The sequence below is a fragment of the Silurus meridionalis genome, chromosome 20, assembly GCF_014805685.1.
Source record: "Silurus meridionalis isolate SWU-2019-XX chromosome 20, ASM1480568v1, whole genome shotgun sequence".
Lineage (NCBI taxonomy): Eukaryota > Metazoa > Chordata > Actinopteri > Siluriformes > Siluridae > Silurus > Silurus meridionalis.
This window is the reverse complement of record NC_060903.1, coordinates 1,555,069-1,574,946: the sequence shown is the minus strand read 5'-3', so window position 1 is coordinate 1,574,946 and position 19,878 is coordinate 1,555,069. Positions and strand designations below refer to the sequence as shown.

At 41.1% G+C, this 19,878-nt stretch overlaps 2 protein-coding genes across 2 annotated transcripts; one reads left to right on the top strand and one right to left on the bottom strand.

Annotated features, from left to right (window-relative positions):
- Window positions 1-122: 122 nt before the first annotated feature.
- glmna (glomulin, FKBP associated protein a) lies at window positions 123-7,499 on the bottom strand. The gene is made up of 20 exons (XM_046876743.1): window positions 7,375-7,499; window positions 6,309-6,389; window positions 6,155-6,228; window positions 5,930-6,055; window positions 5,724-5,837; window positions 5,068-5,176; window positions 4,723-4,972; window positions 4,278-4,377; window positions 3,936-4,117; window positions 3,795-3,848; window positions 3,662-3,692; window positions 2,540-2,629; window positions 2,176-2,217; window positions 2,001-2,074; window positions 1,833-1,917; window positions 1,548-1,657; window positions 1,296-1,359; window positions 1,022-1,154; window positions 829-905; window positions 123-615 (listed from the first exon to the last, which is right to left on the bottom strand). Exons 3-20 carry the CDS (start codon window positions 6,191-6,193, stop codon window positions 526-528), a joined length of 1,770 nt encoding a protein of 589 aa, XP_046732699.1. The 5' UTR covers window positions 6,194-6,228; window positions 6,309-6,389; window positions 7,375-7,499; the 3' UTR covers window positions 123-525.
- rpap2 (RNA polymerase II associated protein 2) lies at window positions 7,420-19,538 on the top strand. Its single transcript, XM_046876744.1, has 13 exons — window positions 7,420-7,609; window positions 8,271-8,319; window positions 8,936-9,050; window positions 9,122-9,220; window positions 9,698-9,763; window positions 9,855-9,943; window positions 10,423-10,458; window positions 10,559-11,131; window positions 11,746-11,992; window positions 12,783-12,874; window positions 12,959-13,039; window positions 14,507-14,575; window positions 19,211-19,538. Exons 1-13 carry the CDS (start codon window positions 7,561-7,563, stop codon window positions 19,395-19,397), a joined length of 1,752 nt encoding a protein of 583 aa, XP_046732700.1. The 5' UTR covers window positions 7,420-7,560; the 3' UTR covers window positions 19,398-19,538.
- Window positions 19,539-19,878: the final 340 nt, after the last annotated feature.

Sequence of the window (19,878 nt, the reverse complement as noted above, 5' to 3'; positions counted from 1 at the left end):
ACTTCTACAGGCACGGTGTGACCCGTTATTTTCTGGGTAAATAATTTCTCGATTTAATTCAACACAATTCAGAATGGTTTGGCTGTGATACAGAAACTGCTTGAAAAATCAGTCAAAATGAGTCTTTTATGAAAATGCAGTTTTATTAAATGTCCAGGAATAAAATCCTTTATTTAATATTTACAGGCAAATCTTCAGCTCAGCGAATCTCAAAAATATATTCGGCTCATTCGTTCAGCACAAAAGTCATTCGCACGTCAGTTCCGTCACGTGTACTTTTTTTTTTACTCGTTTGAGGTCATCATTAAACACACAAACATAACGGTCTCATGATCCGAGCGGCTCCTGGATGATTCTAGTAACAATGTGAGATTTATGGTACAGCTGCTGCTACTACACGTGAGCGAGCGTCAAGAGCCACGTCATGAGCGCGTTTTCTCTCGCTATGCTGCTGCGGTTTAAACGACTGTTTGTTTTAAAGCTCCAGTGCAGGCGACTGGTGGATCGGCGTCTAGCCGTACACGTCTACGTCTGTCCTTTGGCTGCGGAGATCTCCTCGATTCGGGCCAGGACGCTCTCCATCAGGTCGAACATGTAGAGCGCGGACTGCAGAACCTGTAGAGAAGAGGAACGTTAGATAGCGTGCTGTGGATAGAACAGGGACACGTGCAGAGACTGTGGTGCTTCTCCAGAATCGTAAAACTGGTTCCATTGGTTAAAATCATGCATGTGGTTACATAATAGGTCACCATCCATCCATCCATCCATCCCTCCCTCCATTTAACAACTCAAAGAGACAAACATATAGAACGTGAAGAAAATCAAGACCTGGAGCTGCATTTCTGGGGTCATATCGGGTAACGTGTTGTTGCCGACGGTAACCGTGCAGGCCGGCGCTTTGGAGTCTACAGATACAGACACAAAAAAAGAACTTAATTGCGCTTGAACAAAAGAAACGTAGCAGCTATTTTCGTTTCATGTATCTGGTTCGGGAGAACTCGCGATACGAGACGTCTCAGACCTGCTGTGGTGTTGTTCTTCCCCTTGGTGCTCTTCAGCTCGGCCTCATAATGCGCCCGGGACATGTTCAAACCTGTGCGTAGGGGCTTCAGGTAATTCTCCTCGATCGCACACAACTCGCTCCATATTCCTGTCTGAAGAACACACACACACACACACACACACACACACACACACACACACACACACACACACACACACACACACACACACACATGAACCTGCTGGGAAATACAGCAGACTTCTGCAGAGGAGACAATGGGTTAATGTCTTACCTCATTACTCCATTCTTTATCTCTGATCAGCAGATAACGCAGCAGATTCAGAGATTCCATAATCCTGCATCACACACACACACACACACGACAGATTCAATATAAAACTCTTACCGCGGAAAAGTCAGGCGTCCCAATACTTTTGGCCCTACAGTGTGTTAGTCGTCACGCAGCAGAGCGCTGTATTGATGAAATATATAATCTGATATGATCAGTAACGTGAGCATCGATACGTTTGGTGATTGTTGTTACCTGTCGAGATTGTGGAGCAGGTCGGTCTCTGGTCCCTGAGGAAGACTCAGGACTTGACGCAGTAAAGGCAGGAGATGTTTCCCCAGGAACCAGTCGTTCTCATGACCCGGCTGTGTGTGAGAGAAACATGGCGTGTGAACATTTAACATCTACAACAACTTCAGCGTTTCCTCGATATGGTTTAGTCGAAATAATAAACCGATTCTGACGTCGCATTTGGGCAGTGGGCGGAGCATTGTGGGGTCATTTGCATAACATTCGGATCAGCGCTCTGGAACATCGTACCTTTAACGCGAGATCGATCTGGTTCTTGATGTTCTTGATGATGAATCCTTCCACTCCGGCATGATCGCTGGTTTTCAGCATGCACCTAAACAAAATATTTACATTTACAAAAATATTATACACTCATTTTTTCTTTTTGTTTTTTGACGTTTTGAACAAAACACTCGCCTGAAAAACTTGTACTTGGCCTCGGTGTTATATTTGTCGATGCTCAGCTGGAAAACCGAGAGTCCTTTCGTCCTCTGTGAACACACACACTTCAGTTTCTAGCTTCCTTACAGTAATGAGTAATGACCATTAACACAGGTACACTTTGGTGCCGAAAGTATTGGGACACCCATACCACATCCTGAGCAGGACACAACGTCATCACCCGAACCAAGTCCTGTGGAAAAAAACAACCAAAATATAGATCAGTATACTGGCTCATATATTGGCTCATGTGATCTGAAAGTTTTTGTTTTGAGTTTAACTACATTTAAATAATGTCCCAATATTTCTGGAATTCGGGTTATATAATATTGGTCTGCCTTTTTTTAATTTCTTTTTCATATTTATGCAGAAAAGTCGAACTAGAGGCTTCACAAGCTTTGAAGCTCCACTGTAGAATGATGCGTAGGAGGTTAAAGTGTTTTCATCTTCATGTGTCTGTAACAAAATGAAAATCCCAATAAGGAATCATGAAGGACGGAGTAACGCTGCTCTACCTGTGGAACATCCAGGAAAGATTTTAAATCCAGAAGGTCACAGGGCAGGCTGCTGTCCTCCACTCGCACCAGCGTCTTCTCATACAGCTCCTGTACAGAGATCTTACCAGCGTTACACAGGGAGTAGACCACTACACGCCTATTCAATTATATTATTATATAATACTGTACTATCAGTACCATTACAGTACTATCAGTACCTGTAGTGCTATTAGTACTGTTATTGCTACAATCAGTAGTATCAGTACCTGGAGTGCTAGATATAGTATCAGTACCTGGAGTACGATCAGTACCTGGAGTGCTATTGGTAACTATTAGTACCTGGAGTACTATTAGTATCTGTAGTGCTATACATGTAGTGCTATCAGTAACAATTAGTACCTGGAGCACTATCAGTACTATCAGTACCTGGAGCACTATCAGTACTATCAGTACCTGGAGCACTATCAGTAACTATTAGTACTAACAGTACCTGTAGTGCTATTAGTACTGTTATTGCTACAATCAGTAGTATCAGTACCCGGAGCACTATCAGTAACTATTTGTACTATCAGTACCTGTAGTGCTAACATTACTATCAGTACCTGTAGTACGATCACTACCTGTAGTGCTAACAGTACTATCGGTACCTGTAGTACTAACAGTACTATTACCACCTGTAGTGCTTAACGTAACTATTAGTACTATCAGTACCTGTAGTGCTAACAGTAACTATTAGTACCATCAGTACCTGGAGCACTATCAGTAACTATAAGTACTATCAGTACCTGGAGTACGATCAGTACCTGTGGTGCTAAACGTTACTATTAGTACTATCAGTACCTGGAGTACCATCAGTAACTATTAGTACTATCATTATCTGTAGTGCTAACAGTACTATCAGTACCTTTAATACTAGTTCTATCAGTGCCTGAAATGCTATCAGTATCACCTGTACTATCAGTACTATAAGTACTCTCAGTACCATAGTCTAGTTCTAAGCTCCACCCACAAAGAACCTCTACAACAAAAACACACAAATTCAGCTTGATGGTGGAAACAGCAACGCTGTGAAGGATTGTGGGTAATTTATGGAGGCGAGGCGTACGGTACGATGAATAAAAGTGTGGATTTGAGTCGTACCAGTCCCTTCTTTAACCGGAGTTCTTCATTTCTGTTATGGGAAACACACACACACACACACACACACACACACGTCAGAAGAAGGAGAAAAGATACAAAATCCCTGAGTACCAGTACCTGAGGTGCTGCTTACCTGCTGAGTAACAGCCCCACATGCTCCATGTTACACTGCAGGGCAAACACTGGGCTGGAGAAAGAAAACAAATACAACACGATGATGATGATGATGATGATGATGAAGATGAAGTTCTAAAAGATCTGGAACGTTGTGTACCTGAGGACGGCAGGAAACAGGTCCACGGCGATGTGGTGCACAAACAGTAAATGAGCCAAGCTGGCCAGAGACTCCTTCGGATATCGGACTTCCTCCTCTAGGAGCCCGGGAATGTTGCGCTTCCGCAAAAGATTGTGAGACAACAAGTCCAGAAGAGACTCACCGATACTACTCACAGTGACCTACAGGGGAGAGAGAGAGAGAGAGAGAGAGAGAGAGTGAGATGTGGGGAGAAAAATGAAAGAAAGACAAAGAGGAGAGGAGAGAGGGATGATGTCATTATTAATATTATTCATAAGCCGTGAGCTGATTTGAGCCCAGACAGGAAGCAGTGTTTCTCACAAGGATGTCTGTGGCGAAGTCTCTCAGAGGAGATGTCTCCATCGTGTCTGGATCCTTCAGCTGGACGTCCAGCAGAGGCTCGTTCAAACTCTTCATACAGCTGGAACCACAAGAGCACGAGCAGGTCTGTTAGCGTAGCACTAATCATCTCTTTTCTTCAAAAGTGCATTTTTTATCTAGACTGCAGACCATTTTAAAGATGAAAAATCATTTCTCCATGTGATGGTCATCATTTAAAGCTTGCGTTAACATTTTTCTGGCCCTGAAATAAGCCACGCCCCCTTTATGATTATTAATTGATTTGCCTGCTGTCATCATGTTTCCATGCATTGATTTCATTAGATTTATTATAATGAGTGTTTTTCGTATTTTCCGGCCCTGAAATAAGCCCCGCCCCCAGCTAAAAGTAACCCGAGTCAGAATACATGGTTTGGTCCAAACCTACAATTTTAGGACCTCCACACGGAGCTCATCGTCCCTGGAGATGGTGCAATGCTTCTTAATGTTTTCCTTGATCTCCTCCACGAAGGGTCGGATGAAGTGTGACAGAGCCGTGAGGCAGCGACACAAACCGAACACGTCGTCTTCCTCCTGCTCTCGGCTCTTAGGAACAGGAAGTTTGGCCACCTGACTGAGCAGGGTGTTGAGAGCCATGCCCAGAGTCGAGGCTTTCCTCTTCCCCAGCTTCAGCAGCACTACAGACAACGAGAGGAGTGAGAGGAACTAAAGAAGCAAAAGGAGCAACAGGGAGCGAGAGGAGACAGCGCTTTCCAGAAAGACGGTTCCTCACCTGTCTGTAACGGTGAGAGCAGCAGAGTGATGATTTCAGTCACAGCGTCAGAATCCACTTCCTCCACCTGCTCCAGCAGACCAATCACCAGCTCTTTAGGACTGCACACCTGAAACCACACACACATCTCACAAACCTCAAGTCACACAACACACACGCCATCTCACACACACACACACACACCCACACACACACACACTGCTCACACACACACGTGCCGTCTCACACACACACGCCATCACACACGCTGCCTCTCTCACACACGCTGCCTCTCTCACACACACGCTGCCTCTCTCACACACGCCACTCTCTCACACACGCTGTCTCTCTCACACACACGCTGCTCTCTCACACACGCTGCTCTCTCACACACGCTGCCTCTCTCACACACACGCCTCTCTCTCACACACACACACACGCGCCGTCTCACACACACGCTCTCTCACACACGCCGTCTCTCTTTACACACACACACGCGACGTCTCACACACCGTCTCACACACACACACACACACACACACACACACACACACACACACACACACGCCGTCTCTTACACACGTACAAGCTGTCTGTCTCTCTCTCTCTCTCTCTCTCTCTCTCACACACACACACACACACACACACACACACTGACGTGAGGAGAACTCACACACCTGCAGTAAGTGAGAGAAGATGGCCTGACAGTGCTGCAGGTTCTTCTCTTCCTTTTTCAGCAGAACTTTGACTAACGGCTCCAGAAGGTTCCACCCCATACAGCGCACGACGCTCTGTAACACACGCAAAATAAACGCGGAACAAATAAAACACGAGGATTTACGTCACGTCTCAGTGTCATGTGTGGTTCCGTCTCCCGGCTCACTTTGTTTTTCTCGTCGATGACGACGCTCAGGACGTGAGCGCCGTGTCCCTGCTCGATGCAGCTCGTCCCTGCCGCACGGAACACGTCGAAGTCGGCAGGAGAGAAGTTCTCATCCTCCACGTGTTGCTGCAGGGAGAAGGAAAGGATCAGACGAGGAGAAATCGCACAAACAAACAAACAAACAAACAAACAAACAAACAAACAGCTGGACTCGTGTGCTCTTACACATCTCTGTACCACATCACTGAACTGTTCCAGCGCCATCTTACTGCATCTCTGTGCTCTCAGACCCAGATCACCTGCACAAACAAACACTTTACACTCTCTGTGTGTGTGTGTGTGTGTGTGTGTGTGTGTGTGTGTGTGTGTAACAGCTCACCTGCAGTGTCTTCGAGTTTCAGTCCCAATTTACAGACAGAGCATCACTTTTCTCTGAAATGGCAATAATTATCTTTTTTTCCTAAATTTGAAAAAGAAAAAAAAAAAATTGTAAATAGCAAGAATTGAAATTATTTTTATTGTATATTTTTTGCCATTTTTAGTAGCATAAAAAAAGATTTTATTTCTATTATATGTACATTTAAATATATTTATTTAGTTTTCTTAATGAGTTTTTTGTTTAATTTAATGTAATTATTGTTCATTTAAATATCGTGTCTTTATTAAATTTTTATTCAGGATTTTTTACACACCAAAAGTATTTTATTATGTAGCGCATAATGATTTTTTGAGCCACTTAAAAAAAATAAATAATAATAATTATATTTTATGCTTATTTTATTTACCTCTTTATTTGCTATATTTTCAATAAATAAATGCATTTAAAAATGTGCTTATGGGGTTACATTTATTATTGAATTATTATTATTATTTATTAATAAAAAAAGAAATACTTAGCAATTTCTTTTTTGGTGTTAAATGTTACATAAAAAAAAAATCTAAAACATTTTTGTAAATGTACATTATTATTATTATTGTATTAATTATTGCAACAAAAGAAACTAATACTATTTTTATTTATTTATTTTTCAGAATTATTTCAGAATTTTTAAAAGAGGTTAATTTAATATATTCTCACTGTTACATATTTTAATTATTATTTATAATTAATTTTTTATTTCTTCTGCTTGTTATCCTCTCCAAAGCTTCACAGCTAAAAAAATATATATTATTATTATTATAATTATAAAAACAGGTTTGATAAGAGTTTTTACACCTCGTACAATGTGTAATTTCTGTGTAAAAAATATAAATAAATGATATTAAAATGTAAATCAGATCTGATCTGAATGTGGATGTGAATTTCAGCCTCCTGCTAATCCACAGCTAGCAAACAATCCAGCAGGTTGCAGTCTGGTGCACAGAAAACCAGTCGATATCTCCAAAAAATAATCCACCCACAAACATGACGAGAGCATCAGTATATAAACATTAATATAACCTACATTAAGAGAAGAAAGCTGCTCTGGAAGCCGGACGCTGTGTCACTGTGGTCCTGAGCACCACTGACGGTTAGCTACACACTCACGCATCTCGCAACGGGGTGTTTTTGTCCCTCTGGCGCTTGCCGTAGACACGTGATGAACCCGGAAGTAAGAGGCGGATTGTTGTTTTGATGGAGGAAAGAAAGCATGGACGCCGGTGGAAGAAGACGAGCTCGCGTGTCCAGAGCTAAAACAGGTCAGCTCGGAGGGAGTGTAGACAGCTTTAACCTTTAACCTTTAACCTTTATTAAAATAAAGCGTATAACTGTATACGCCGGTACATTTTTGGATACTTTTTTCTTTCAGTGGTTTTCCTTTATTTTTTATTATTTCCAACATTGTTCATTAATACTGAAGAATCCAAACCACGTCTGGAATTATGTAGAAAAAAAAAACCTGTTAAACAATCCAGAATGTGTTCGATATTTTTAGTCCAAAGTGCACACTCCTGGTATTCTCCCACTGGATGCATGATGATGTTCTGGAAAAGTTCAAGACATCTCCTTCCTTCTTAATGTGCTATAGAGCATCAGATGTCTTGTGTAGAGGAAAGAATGACTACAGAGTCAGAAGCCCTATTAGTGCTACTGCAACCAATGTACAAATCCATATTATAGCAAAAAAACACTCAGTTAAGGAAAAAGATCCATCATTACTTATTTATTACTGATACTAAATTATCATTTAATTCCAGTTGACTGGAATGAGATAATGAAAAGAGTGTGCAAAGTCTTCCAAAAAAGAAAGAAAGAAAGAAAAACCACTGAAGTAGAAGATGTGTCCAAACCTTTGACTGGTACTGTGTAAATATGTGTGTATATATATCAAATCCAATTGAACCCTTGTGATTACTCCAGATGGAAAAGCAGCTCAGGTGAGGAGGTCTGCTGAAGAGGAGGCCAGAAGGTAATGAATATTTCCCACATCATATACTGTATATATACAGGACACAGATTCCTAATCCTTATCCTCTATATATACACATATATAAGTTTTTCCCTGTTTTAACACGCATCATCCAGCCTTTATTTATCACCTATACCCACCAGCACAGGAAAATCCCTTTTCCACATATCCCCTTTGTCCACCAGAGCAACGCGCATTAGGGGCCTTGCTCCAGGGCCCAGCAGTGGCAGCACTGGGGCTTGAACTCCTGACCAGATCAGAAACCCAGAGTGTTACCAGTAGAGCCAGCGCTGTAACTGTTCACATATCCCAGTCTGCCTGGAGCAGGAATCAGAGCACAGGGGCAGATAGGCGGCACCTCTGGAGCAGATCGGGTTAAATACCTTGCTCAAGGGCCACATAGTAGCAACCTGGCAATGATGGGACTTGAACCACTAACCTTATGATTAGTAATCCATAAAAACATCCCGTTCTGGTACACTGGATACTGATAAAAGGAATGAAGAGAGAGAAAATATTGTAGGTAGGTAGATAGATAGGTAGGAGGTAAATAGGTAGTGATTGGATAGGATTTGTTAATGGTTTGAAGATGTAAATTCCACTTCCTTCTGGTCAGGAAGGAGATTTTGAAGGAGAGTCTGAGGGAGAGGCTTGAGTTGGAGAGGAGAGCTCTTCAGGTGGTGGAGAGGCTCCTGGACGACAGCGTGACTGAGGATTTCCTGGTCGACTGTGTAAGTAGCTGACTGCGATTTCTGTTTCTGGCATGATGATGATGATGATGGTGATGATACGTGCTCTCCAGGCAAGACTGATCACGCCAGCAAACTACAGAGATGCAGTAGAGGAACGTTCCATCGCCAAAATGTGTGGGTACCCAGTCTGCTCCAACAAACTTGTTAACGTAAGTAGAAACCTCTCTTGGTTTCATGTTTGGCCAAAAGTTTGTGGACACCTAAAGATATGTTTCCTGTGCTCTTTTTGAACATTAACATTTAATCCCTATTTGCTGTTATAATAATGTCCAGTCTTCCGGGAAGATGATCCATGATGTTCTTGTGGAGTCATGGTACTGATGTAGGTGAGAAGGTTAGGAGGCCTAGGGGGTGCAGTCAGCGTTTATATTCATCCCAAAGGTTTTTCAGTAGACCTCTATATCAGGAGATCTTCCACACACTTCCCATTCATGGAGCTGGCTTTATGCACAGGGGCTTTGTCCTGCTGGAACAGGTTTTGGTCTCTAAAGCCTTTAAGGAAGAACCACGTTATGGCTGGAAAAGTCTGGTGTCCCAATACTTTTGTCCACATTGTTTGTGTGTGAATATATATTTCTATAATCCATTTATCTCCTGTGGTATTTACATTTCTGTATAAATTCCAGGTTCCGAGGCAACGGTTTAAAATTTCCACCAAGACCAACAAGGTGTATGAAATCACAGAGCGCAAGGTGAAGAACGTTTACAGGAACGCAATGAAATATCTATAGATACATTTATTTTTATACATTTTATCATTAAAATATTTTCCCGATGTTTCAGTGCTTCTGTTGCAATTTCTGCTACAAAGCTTCGAAATATCTGGAGGTCCAGATTTCCAAATCACCGCTGTGGCTGAGGAAGGAGGAGAGGTAGAGTGATTTACATGCACATTGTTTATGATCTTCTCACAGTCAAGATGTGACCCTGAAACCCAAAGAGTGGTTAAGGACGATATGTGTATATATAAATATATATATATATAGAAAGTTCTCCTGGTACTGGATGGTTTAGTCAGAATTGCTATGAGAAAGCAGATCATTTCCATAAAAAAACTTCGGTTTGGTCAGAAGTCCTCCTAGAAAGGGTGATCAGAACTTCCGTCCTCGAGAGCAGACAGGATCTCTCTAGAGAGAGGAAAGGATCGGTCGGGTAGGGGTCGTTTGGTTGAGGTTGGTCTGCAGGGGTTGTGTTGGAATTCGTTGAGGAGATGATGATCTTGGTGAGAATTCCTCCAGGAGCAATTGGGATTGGTTAGCATTCCTGTAAGAGTGTGTGGGATTATTTCGAAGGGTGTGAGTGGAAGAGCGATCCATCACTTCTCTCTTTCTTCTCTTTCTCTCTCATCCAGACCTTCTGAGGTGAAGTTGTTGAAGAAAGGAGATGGGTACGTGCACCTCATTTTATTTCCACCTTTCTGTAAAATCTGTACGTATACGGGCTGCAGTGCTCATGCTGCTCTCTCTCCTTCTCTTCTCTTCTCTCAGAGGTACTTCAGGTCTGGAGGTGAAGCTATCAGACAGACATGTGACCACATCAGACATCGAGAATCCGATCCCAGAAAGCACCGGTTCTCACAGAGGCATCGGTGATGGTGAGGAGAGTGGTGATGGTGGTGATGATGAGGAAGAGGAGGAGCAGGGCTTCGTGTCCAGTGTGGTGTCCAGACCACAGCAGCAACACAGGAGACATGTTCACTGGGGTGATCTGCCCAGACAGGGCGGAGACAAACAACAAACATGTGAAGGTGACCCTCAAACATCAGGAGCGAGGAGCGAGAGAGAAACGCGCAGCGATGGTGCTCAGGTCTCTCAAGCAATCAGTGACTCCTTATCAGTGGAGGAAACCAGCAATGTTCTAGATCAGGTCGCTCTTTCAGACTCGGATGGAACGAGCCTCAACATCTCCCGAGTGGGGATGAGTAAACAAACCGCCGCCGGACTCCGGAATCTGCTGAAGAGCTCCGGGAGAACGAGAGCCGAAGCTCCAGTGGTCACGCTCAGCCTAATGGAATGTCTCACACGCACGCTGATGGAGTGGAGAACCGAGGAGACCGCGAGGTACGTTTCCTACAAGTTCAGCTAGAAATGTGCATCTATATGTGAACAGTTAAAACAAAAAAAATAAAAAGTTAATAAATTCCCTGTTTTATTCAAAAAAATATTATTGTATACAAATAGTCTTATTAATGCAATACTTTTTATTAAATTAATTAAATTGATTAACAGATTAAATTGGTACAAATTACATTTATTCAATAATAAATAAATGGAAAAAATCATTAAAATATTTACCTGATTGATCGATGATCATTATATACAGCTGCATTTTAATAAATTAGAATATCATTAAAAGTTTATTTATTTTAGTAATTTGATATAAAAAGTGAAACTGGTACATTTATATAGATTCATCACACACACACTGATATATTTCAAGTGTTTATTTCTTTTACTTGTGATGAACAAAAACCCACTCAAAAATCTCAAAAAATCAGAACTTCATAAAACCAATAAAAAAAAACATTTGGAGGGTTTTTGTTAAATGTGAGCCAAAATCATCACAATGAAAGAACCAAAGACTAAAACTACTTCAGTTTGTGTGTTGAATCATAGCCCTGCCCCGAGCTTTCATTTTTACGTGTAAAATCTCAACTCGGGTTTGTACCTGTAAGGTTCCTGTGTGGACCAGGTTCCACCTCCTACGCTGAGGCCGAGCCGCAGAGCGACGGCGATGAGGAGGAACTGGATGAAGACGACCTGGAGGACGTAGAGAAGGTGAAGTGTTCAGGAGATGCAGCTTCTGCCGCAGCACCCGATTACGAGACTCTGAGGAGAGAGACGCAGATGCTGGAGCTTCAAGTGCACGAGTTTTACAGAGGAGAGTGTGTCCTGCCTGAGAAGGTGCAAACGCACACTGAGGTGAGCAAACACAACACACTGCCTGGGAGATTTAGCTTAGATCTGCTGTTACTGACAGAGTCCACACGAGGGCGCTATGCAAGAGTGTGTGAGGATTTCCTTAACTTTAATGCCAATCCTGGAAACCAGAAATGTGTGAATGTTGCAGAGAAAGAGAGTGAGAGAGTGAGTGGGGTTACTGCAGGTCAGACAGTAATGATGTAGAATGGACATGTTATTGGAGAGCAGGATGTTAAATATAATTTTATTTAAAAATAGGAGTTTTTTTGTCCATGAACTCGAGTGGCCTTGTCCTTATTACCCTGAACACTAGATGGCGCTTATTTAATACCTGGGGATCTACAGCAAAGGTGATGGCTTGGATTTATCTGAGATTTCTGTGAAAAAAAACTCAATACATTTTTTTTTATATTTATTTATATATACACAAAGTGGTATATTATATATAATATATTAAAACAAAAATTATTCTTATTTTATATTAAAACCTTTTTTAATTTAAATATTTTTTTTATGTTATTTATTTTCCCTTTCCAAAATTTTTTCTTTGTAATTATAAATAGAGGAAAAGTTTAAGAGACCGGTGACATCGATAAGGTGTTTTTTGTTTGTTTGTTTGTTTATACATATAACATTAATCTCTGACCAAAAGTATTTGGACACCCGATATGTGCTTCTTTACAAACTGTTGGAGGCACAGCACCACTGTGCACCTACAGTGTGTATCATCTCATGCCTGAATGGTGTGTGTGTGTGTGTGTGTGTGTGTGTTTTGTTTGCGATCTTTTAGGACCGCGAGAACGTCCCGCCGTTGCCGCTGGTCGACTCTCGCGCTCAGCGAGCGATCCAGAGAAGCATCGTTGTGAAGAAGCTGTGCAGAAGGTCTGAAATCATCAGTTTATCTTCTCTTCTTCATATTAATGAGTATAACACGTCTGAACATCAACGTCCTGCTGTGTGTTCCAGTCTCGAAGACATCATCGGGCCTCTGGGTGTCACCATGAGCGAGATCATCAACGATATTAACTCCGTCCTCCGGACCTTCAGGTGGGTGAAGCTCTTCGAAATGAGCAGAGGCTTCTGCAAGTTTCTCACATCTCCACATATCTCCATCTCTGGAGCTCCTAAAGCTCATGCAACTTTTCAGACTTTATGGTTTTCAGCTTCTGAAGTTCATTAAATTGCTCAAGGCCCCCAAAAGGGGCAGCTTGGCGGTACAGGGGCTTGAACTTCCGACATTCCGATCAGTAGCCCAGAGCCCGCAATTATCCCTTTTCCAGGGACATGTGATTATTTCATAAACTGTTCATGAAGAACTGCTTGCCATGGGATGGAAGATCTTGAGCGACCTGCTGTAGAGCTCTGACCTCAACCCGTTTGGGATGAATGTGAACGCTGACTGCACCCCAGGCCTCCTCACCTCACCTCACCTACATCAGAACCCCTGACTTTACAAATCATCCCAATCACAGAACCCAGAATCTAGTTGAAGGTCTTCCCAGAAGAACGGAGATTATTATAACAGCAAATCTTTGTGGCGAAATTCCGAGCTTTTGCGAGACGCCCGAGCTGCTGTCAACAGGAAGTTGCGTCTCGCTCTCAGGAGCTGATTTACGGTGCCCCTGAAGGGCCACTTCACCGAGGCGTTTCCTGGAATTCTGCTCCTCCTGTGAAGGGCCACTAAATCTGAGCCGTGCACACAAAGACTTCACACCAATCAGAGGTGCTGAAACGGAGCGGCTCAGCGAACCCACGCCGCCTCGGACGCTTTTCTCATTCTGCTGGAACCAAACGTCCTGAAGGGATACGATCAAAAAGACTGGAGCGCTTTTTCATGCCTCGATTTTACAATTAATAATAATGTTTCAATCAATTAATTAAAATAGAAGGAAGAACTACTCCAGATTTTTTGTTTGTTATGGGGTGTACAAACTTTTGCACTCAACCGTAATATATTCTGTCTTATATATATATATTTTTTTTTATATTTAGTTTTATATCAGTATGTTCAGAATTTGGGAGCTTATTTTTGATTTATATTTTATTGACTACTAAAAAGTTAAAATTAAGAATAATAATTAGAAAAATTAAGAATATTACACGAAAATAAAAAAATATTATTGGTATAGTTTTATTTTATAATATGTAGTAATAATAATAATAATAATAATTATTATTATTATTATTATTATTATAATATAAGGTGTGTTTGGTATTTCTTTAAATTTGTTTAATTTCACTTTGATTTGTTTGTAAACCTGTCAATCAATACTAAGGGGGGTTGGACCCGTTCACTGATTGGTTTAATAATTTTTTTTTAATTAGTGAATAGCTATAAATCCGTTCTGTCAGTTTTTGCCAACAAATAAAAGATGGACTTCTTCTATAATTTTCCATTTCTGGAAGTTTGAATATGGGAAGCAGGATGCTGGCAACAGAAACGATGATGATGATAATGATGATGATGATTAAACAGCAATGTCTTTTATTTTTTTGTTTGTTTGTTTTTTCCAGATTTACAAACGTTAACATCATCCACAAGCCTCCTGAATGGACTTTGATTGCCGTCGTTCTGCTTACAGTGTAAGTCCTCTGGATTTTTATCAGAAATACCGAATTCCTTGTGTTTGTTCACAGCATTTAGTACTTTTCCTTTGACCTGAGTTTGAAAGGTGAACGTTTTTTTTTAATTGATCGTGCACCGTGAACATGTTATTGCATCATTAACGATAGGAGCCAATCAGGTTCGGTTATGCAAATGAGGAAGGTAAGTGGATAATTTTTTTATGAATAATTTATTTTGTGGCCTTTTATTTTATAGAAATAAATAATCACAGTGCATTAGGCTTTAGTTTGCATTGTGGAGTACGAAGGTTTTTAAAATAAATAAAAGTTATGTTATTATATAAATTATATTATATTATTATATTAATCACATTTTACACTTAAATTCTTTTATTTATTTATTTTTATTTTATTAAAATTACATTTTGTTCTTGTTTTTGGGGTTCGTTTTATATATATATATATACATATAAAATATCTTTTTTTTGTTACTTTTTAAAATGTTTTATCTTTCTTTTTCTTTATTTTCTCTTTAATCTTTTCATTGATGGGTTTTTTTTGTATTTTTTATTTTTTTTAACTTTTTGTGTGTATATAATGTTTGTAAAAATTTTTATAGTTTGCAAAAATTCTATAGCCGTGTGTGTATTAATAATAATAATAATTAATATTATTATAATTAATAACATTGAGTAGGGAGAGAACGAGCAGGCCATGGCCACTTAACTGCCACCTGATTATTCCCTCGGATCCGACCGACCCGGTCCGTACACGAGTTCTGGAATTTTATTTTCAAATGAACTTGTTTGTGCACCGTGTGATTATGGAACTGGCCGTGACATTTGGGTTTTTCTTTATCTGGTGAAAAGGTTTATTGGCTGATTAGAGTTTATGGCCACTTGTGTGTGTGTGTGTGTGTGTGTGTGTGTGTGTGTGTGTGTGTGTGTGTGTGAGAGCTAGCTTGAGCAGCAGCTGGAGTGCGGGACTATAAGGAAAACTGGCCGAGGAAATCAGGGAGCATTGTTTTCTCTGCAGGAACACCCACTCAGTAAAGCCATTACACCAGAGTGTGTGTGTGTGTGTGTGTGGGAGAGAGCGCAGGCTTGTCTTCTTGATTTTAATCACAGTGATAAAGATGTGTACACATGCATACGAGGTATTATGAATGAAACTTTACAATCCTGTTTTTACGATCAGAGCTTTATTGGAATTTTCATCTCGGCACACGGACGATCCGCTCGTTCCTTTCAGGAGAAAAAGGAAGGAATGTGTAAAAATGTCGTATAAAACATCAAAAAGGTATAAATGTGCATGCTTTTGTAGGGCAAAGCGACGTTCTTTCCTGATTTACAAACTCATGTTCCCATGTTGGAAAACATGCCGCAGCACAGCTGGTATGGATTTAGCCACGCCCACTAACGACCATGAAAGGCAAAGCTCACATAGGACCAAAATGTCCAAAACTGAGGCGATTCTTTGATTGGCAGATGATCAGTCAAATCTCTGTATACACTGTATCGCCAAAAGTTTGCGGACACCTGGTCATAAGTTCAGTATGCGCTTTTTGTGCCTCACGTTCCACATTTAGTCCGAATTTGCTCTTATAATTCCATCGACTCTTCTGGGAAGATGTTCCACTAGATTTTTGAGTGTGCCTGTGGACATTTGTGTTCATCAGTCACATGGGTGTCAGTAAAGTCAGGTAGTGATGTAGGTGAGAAGGTGAGGAGGTCTGGGGTGCAGTCAGTGTTCACATTCATCCCAAAGGTGTTCAGTAGGAATGAGATCAGAGCTCTATAGCAGGAGACTCAAGAACTTCCTCTTCAAACCATGTAAACCAGATCTTCATGGAGCTGGATTTGTACACAGTGGCATCTTCAGGCTGGAACAGGTTTTGGGTTTCCAAGTTCAAGTGAATGCAAAATTTTATTACACTGCATCCAAGTACAATTGAGTGCCTGCAGCTTTGTGGTAACAGTTTGGAGAAGAACCACATATGGCAGGAAAGATCAGGTGTCCCAATACTTTTGAAATTATACATTTTCATTTATGCACCAAACTTTGCACATTATTTATATATATATATATATATATATATATATATATATATATATATATATATATATATATATATATATATATATAATTTCCATAGAAATGTAGCCATAAACAGGTAAAAATTAAAAAGGGGGCAGTGGTCTTTTTTATAATGAATGAGGAAAAAAATCTCGCGTATGTTGTACAAGACGAGTAAATCACTTCGGGATGGAGAAGAAATCCGCTTCAGCACAGACACCGTTTTATTCTTTAGCAATAAAAGTGAACTGTTTGCTAATGGAGTCGGGATTTGAAGTGGTGTTGCGGTTTTATAGTCTCTCGTTCGTTGATTATTTTTCAGTGTGATACGGAGTTTTATTCCTTATATGGTGTTCGGGAAAAATCATATGTAATGACGAATGTAGGATTTTTGCTTCTGTGTGCAAAATGGATAAAAATGCAGTGATGGCAGTGAAACATAGGAAGGTGTGTGTGTGTGTGTGTGTGTGTGTGTGTGTGTGTGTGTGTGTGTGTGTGTGTCAGGGTCATTGCGGGCTCCAGGAGGCTGTTTGCACTGTGACAGATGGTATGTACGGCTTCCCCGTGTTTTTAAGGCCCGGACGAGGCCTAGAGTTCCGTGCTGCTCCCGTCTGAGTCAACAGAGACTCCTGTAATATATATATATTTTTTTTTTTTTATCTCGCCACGATTACAGCGAATCTGTGATATAGAAGCAGCAGGGCAGCATGGGAAACATTCCACCTGAGCAACGCCAACGTCCTCCAACCTCCCTCCTTCCCCATTCCCTCCTCAGGAACCCGCCCTAATAACAAAACTCTGATTTAGCATTTACCGAGGGCTGAGTCTCAGAACGCTCCGGCTTTCAGATCACTCGCATACTCAGGTATTTCCCCAGACATACATTTTCAAAAGTTTGTGGACACCTGACTATAAGTGCTTTTTGAACATCGTATTCCACATTCAGTTTCCATTTTGCTGTTATAATCAGCTCCATTCTTCTCTGAAGATGTTCCACTAGATTTTGTGGAGATTCATTCAGCCACAAGGGTTTTAGTAAAGTCGGCTAATGATGTAGGTGCGGTGAGGAGACCCGGGGTGAGGGAGAAAACGATCTTCCACACACTTCCGACCAGCTGGTTTTGTGCACGGCTCAAGTTCAACACTGGAGCCTCCTTCCATGAGCGTTAAATAGACACCTTCTTACGGAAAACCTCGCCAATCCGACCATAAAAACGATATCGCGTTAGAACGAGGGAACGTTCTGGAACATGAATTGCCTTCCCACCAATCAGATTCGAGCGTGTCGTGATGCACCATTGCTACGCTAATTTGTCAACCGGCTTCCAAAAGTTGCACGTCCACACCGAAACGTCTGAAACCGCTCACGTCGCTGTGCTGCGCGTGAGCAAATCGCAGGACGCCTCGACCCGCGTCATTTATACGCCTCACGTTTAGTAAATAAACAATGTACAATGTTGTAGGTTTGAATCCCACGACTAAAGTCAAGCCCCGCCCTTCCTGACCCAATGCTGTGCAAACAAAGTAACACACCCGAAGTTGCGAATTTGATCAGGTCTTCATTCTCTTGATCAGGTCCATTCATTTTTTCCGCTCATGAATGATTCAGACGCGTCTCTCTTTACCTGATGATGCGCTCGCAGTCGGCTCTTGCGCTTTTGTTCTGAGAGACTGAATAATGCATGAAGATGCTGAAACATGAGAACAGGTGGAAACCAATCCGAAAGAAAGAAAGAGAGAGCGGAGGACGGGATGAGTCTGGATGAGGAAATGTTCCTTACTGCCGCTTTAATAATTCCCCCAGCCGTGTAGACAACATGAGGTCTAATCCCGACAGCTTCTATTAGTTTCCTGGACGTGGGCGTGTCCTCATGATATACACAACCATGCCGCTAATTATTATTTAATTTTTTTTTACTACACCTCATTTTAATGTGAACTTTTTGTTTCAATCTGTAGGAGTGTTTGTTAAAAGGGGTGTGGCCTAAACAAACGCTCATAACCCCAAGATTTACATTACAAGCGATGAACAGGATCTGAGCAAAGTAAAAGCATAACGTTGTACTTTTTATCCGCTTATTGTTACATATATGCAAAAGGTCGGACCTTGAAATGTTAGGAGTTTGTCATCTTGTGCCATTTTCCATACAAGAACCAATCAGGTTCCAGTATGCAATTCTAATGAAAAAGGAAAACGGCAATGTTCATCATTAAAAGGGCCGGGTTTAAAGTATTGGAGACGTTTCTAATCAGCATATTTATGAAATAAGTTTGTGCCATCTTCCGTATAAGAACCAATCAGGTTTCAGTATGCAAATGTTGGTGGGGAAAAAAAAAAAGGCCATCATAAAAAGGGGTTGGGTTTAAAGGGTTTTGAGGTGTATCTATTTTGCATATTCATTAAACAATTGCCATCTTCCATATACTGTAAGAACCAATCAGGTTCTAGTATTCAAATGAGGCTGAAATGAGCACCATTTTGAAACAATCCCGTTTGAATAGGGCTTTAAAGGTTTTTTTTGTGTTCTCAGACTTTTCATTGACCTCTGATTGACCTCTATTTGATTTGTCCTGCAGTTTGGCTGAGGTGTCTCCGTCTCTGAGGGAATCGATGACAAGGACTTGTTCAGTCGACTACATCAGCTCTCTCATGAAGGAGCTCGGGCTGAAAGACGAGGACCTGCAGAGTCTCGTGAAGCTCCTCAGACCTCCCAGGAACGCGTGTGCTACAGTCTCGGCTACAGAGTGCAGAGTCGACTCATGAGCAGCTCTTTACATCCACACTTCATTAAAACACTGTAATCCAGAGCTGATGTTAGTCCTGTAGAATTTGGTGCAATTAATAAAAATGTTGGGATGTATTCAATGTCTGATGTTCAAATGAGTAAAAATGAGCTGGATTGATTGTGGGTGTGCTCTAATATTCAAATGAACACTGATTGACAGCACTCGCTTAGGTGCTGCCCCTGAGGCAAAAATTCACCATGGCATAAGAATCAGGGATTTTGTGTACCAACCTCCCAGTTACAGTGTTACACACTTCCTACTATAGAATTTACTAGCTGGATTGACTAGCTAGTACTTGCTAGGCTAGTTTTTATTGACTGCTAGGCTAGTTTTTAGATTTACGCAAAGTGCACATTCTGTGTGTGAAAACCGCTGAAATTTTGAAACACCTTATGCATTTAAAATATAAAAGCTAATCAGGTGGAGATTGTCAAAAAATCTGTCTGTGCATCTTCTAT

Coding starts and splice junctions, on each gene's coding strand:
- glmna (XM_046876743.1), bottom strand. CDS start 6,193: ATGGCGCTGGAACAGTTCAGTGATGTGGTACAGAGATGT. Junction 1,658..1,832: donor AGATCGATCTCGCGTTAAAG/GTACGATGTTCC, acceptor TCTCACACACAG/CCGGGTCATGAGAACGACTG. Junction 906..1,021: donor GAAGAACAACACCACAGCAG/GTCTGAGACGTC, acceptor CTGTATCTGTAG/ACTCCAAAGCGCCGGCCTGC.
- rpap2 (XM_046876744.1), top strand. CDS start 7,561: ATGGACGCCGGTGGAAGAAGACGAGCTCGCGTGTCCAGAGCTAAAACA. Junction 7,610..8,270: donor CGTGTCCAGAGCTAAAACAG/GTCAGCTCGGAG, acceptor TGATTACTCCAG/ATGGAAAAGCAGCTCAGGTG. Junction 8,320..8,935: donor GCTGAAGAGGAGGCCAGAAG/GTAATGAATATT, acceptor CCTTCTGGTCAG/GAAGGAGATTTTGAAGGAGA.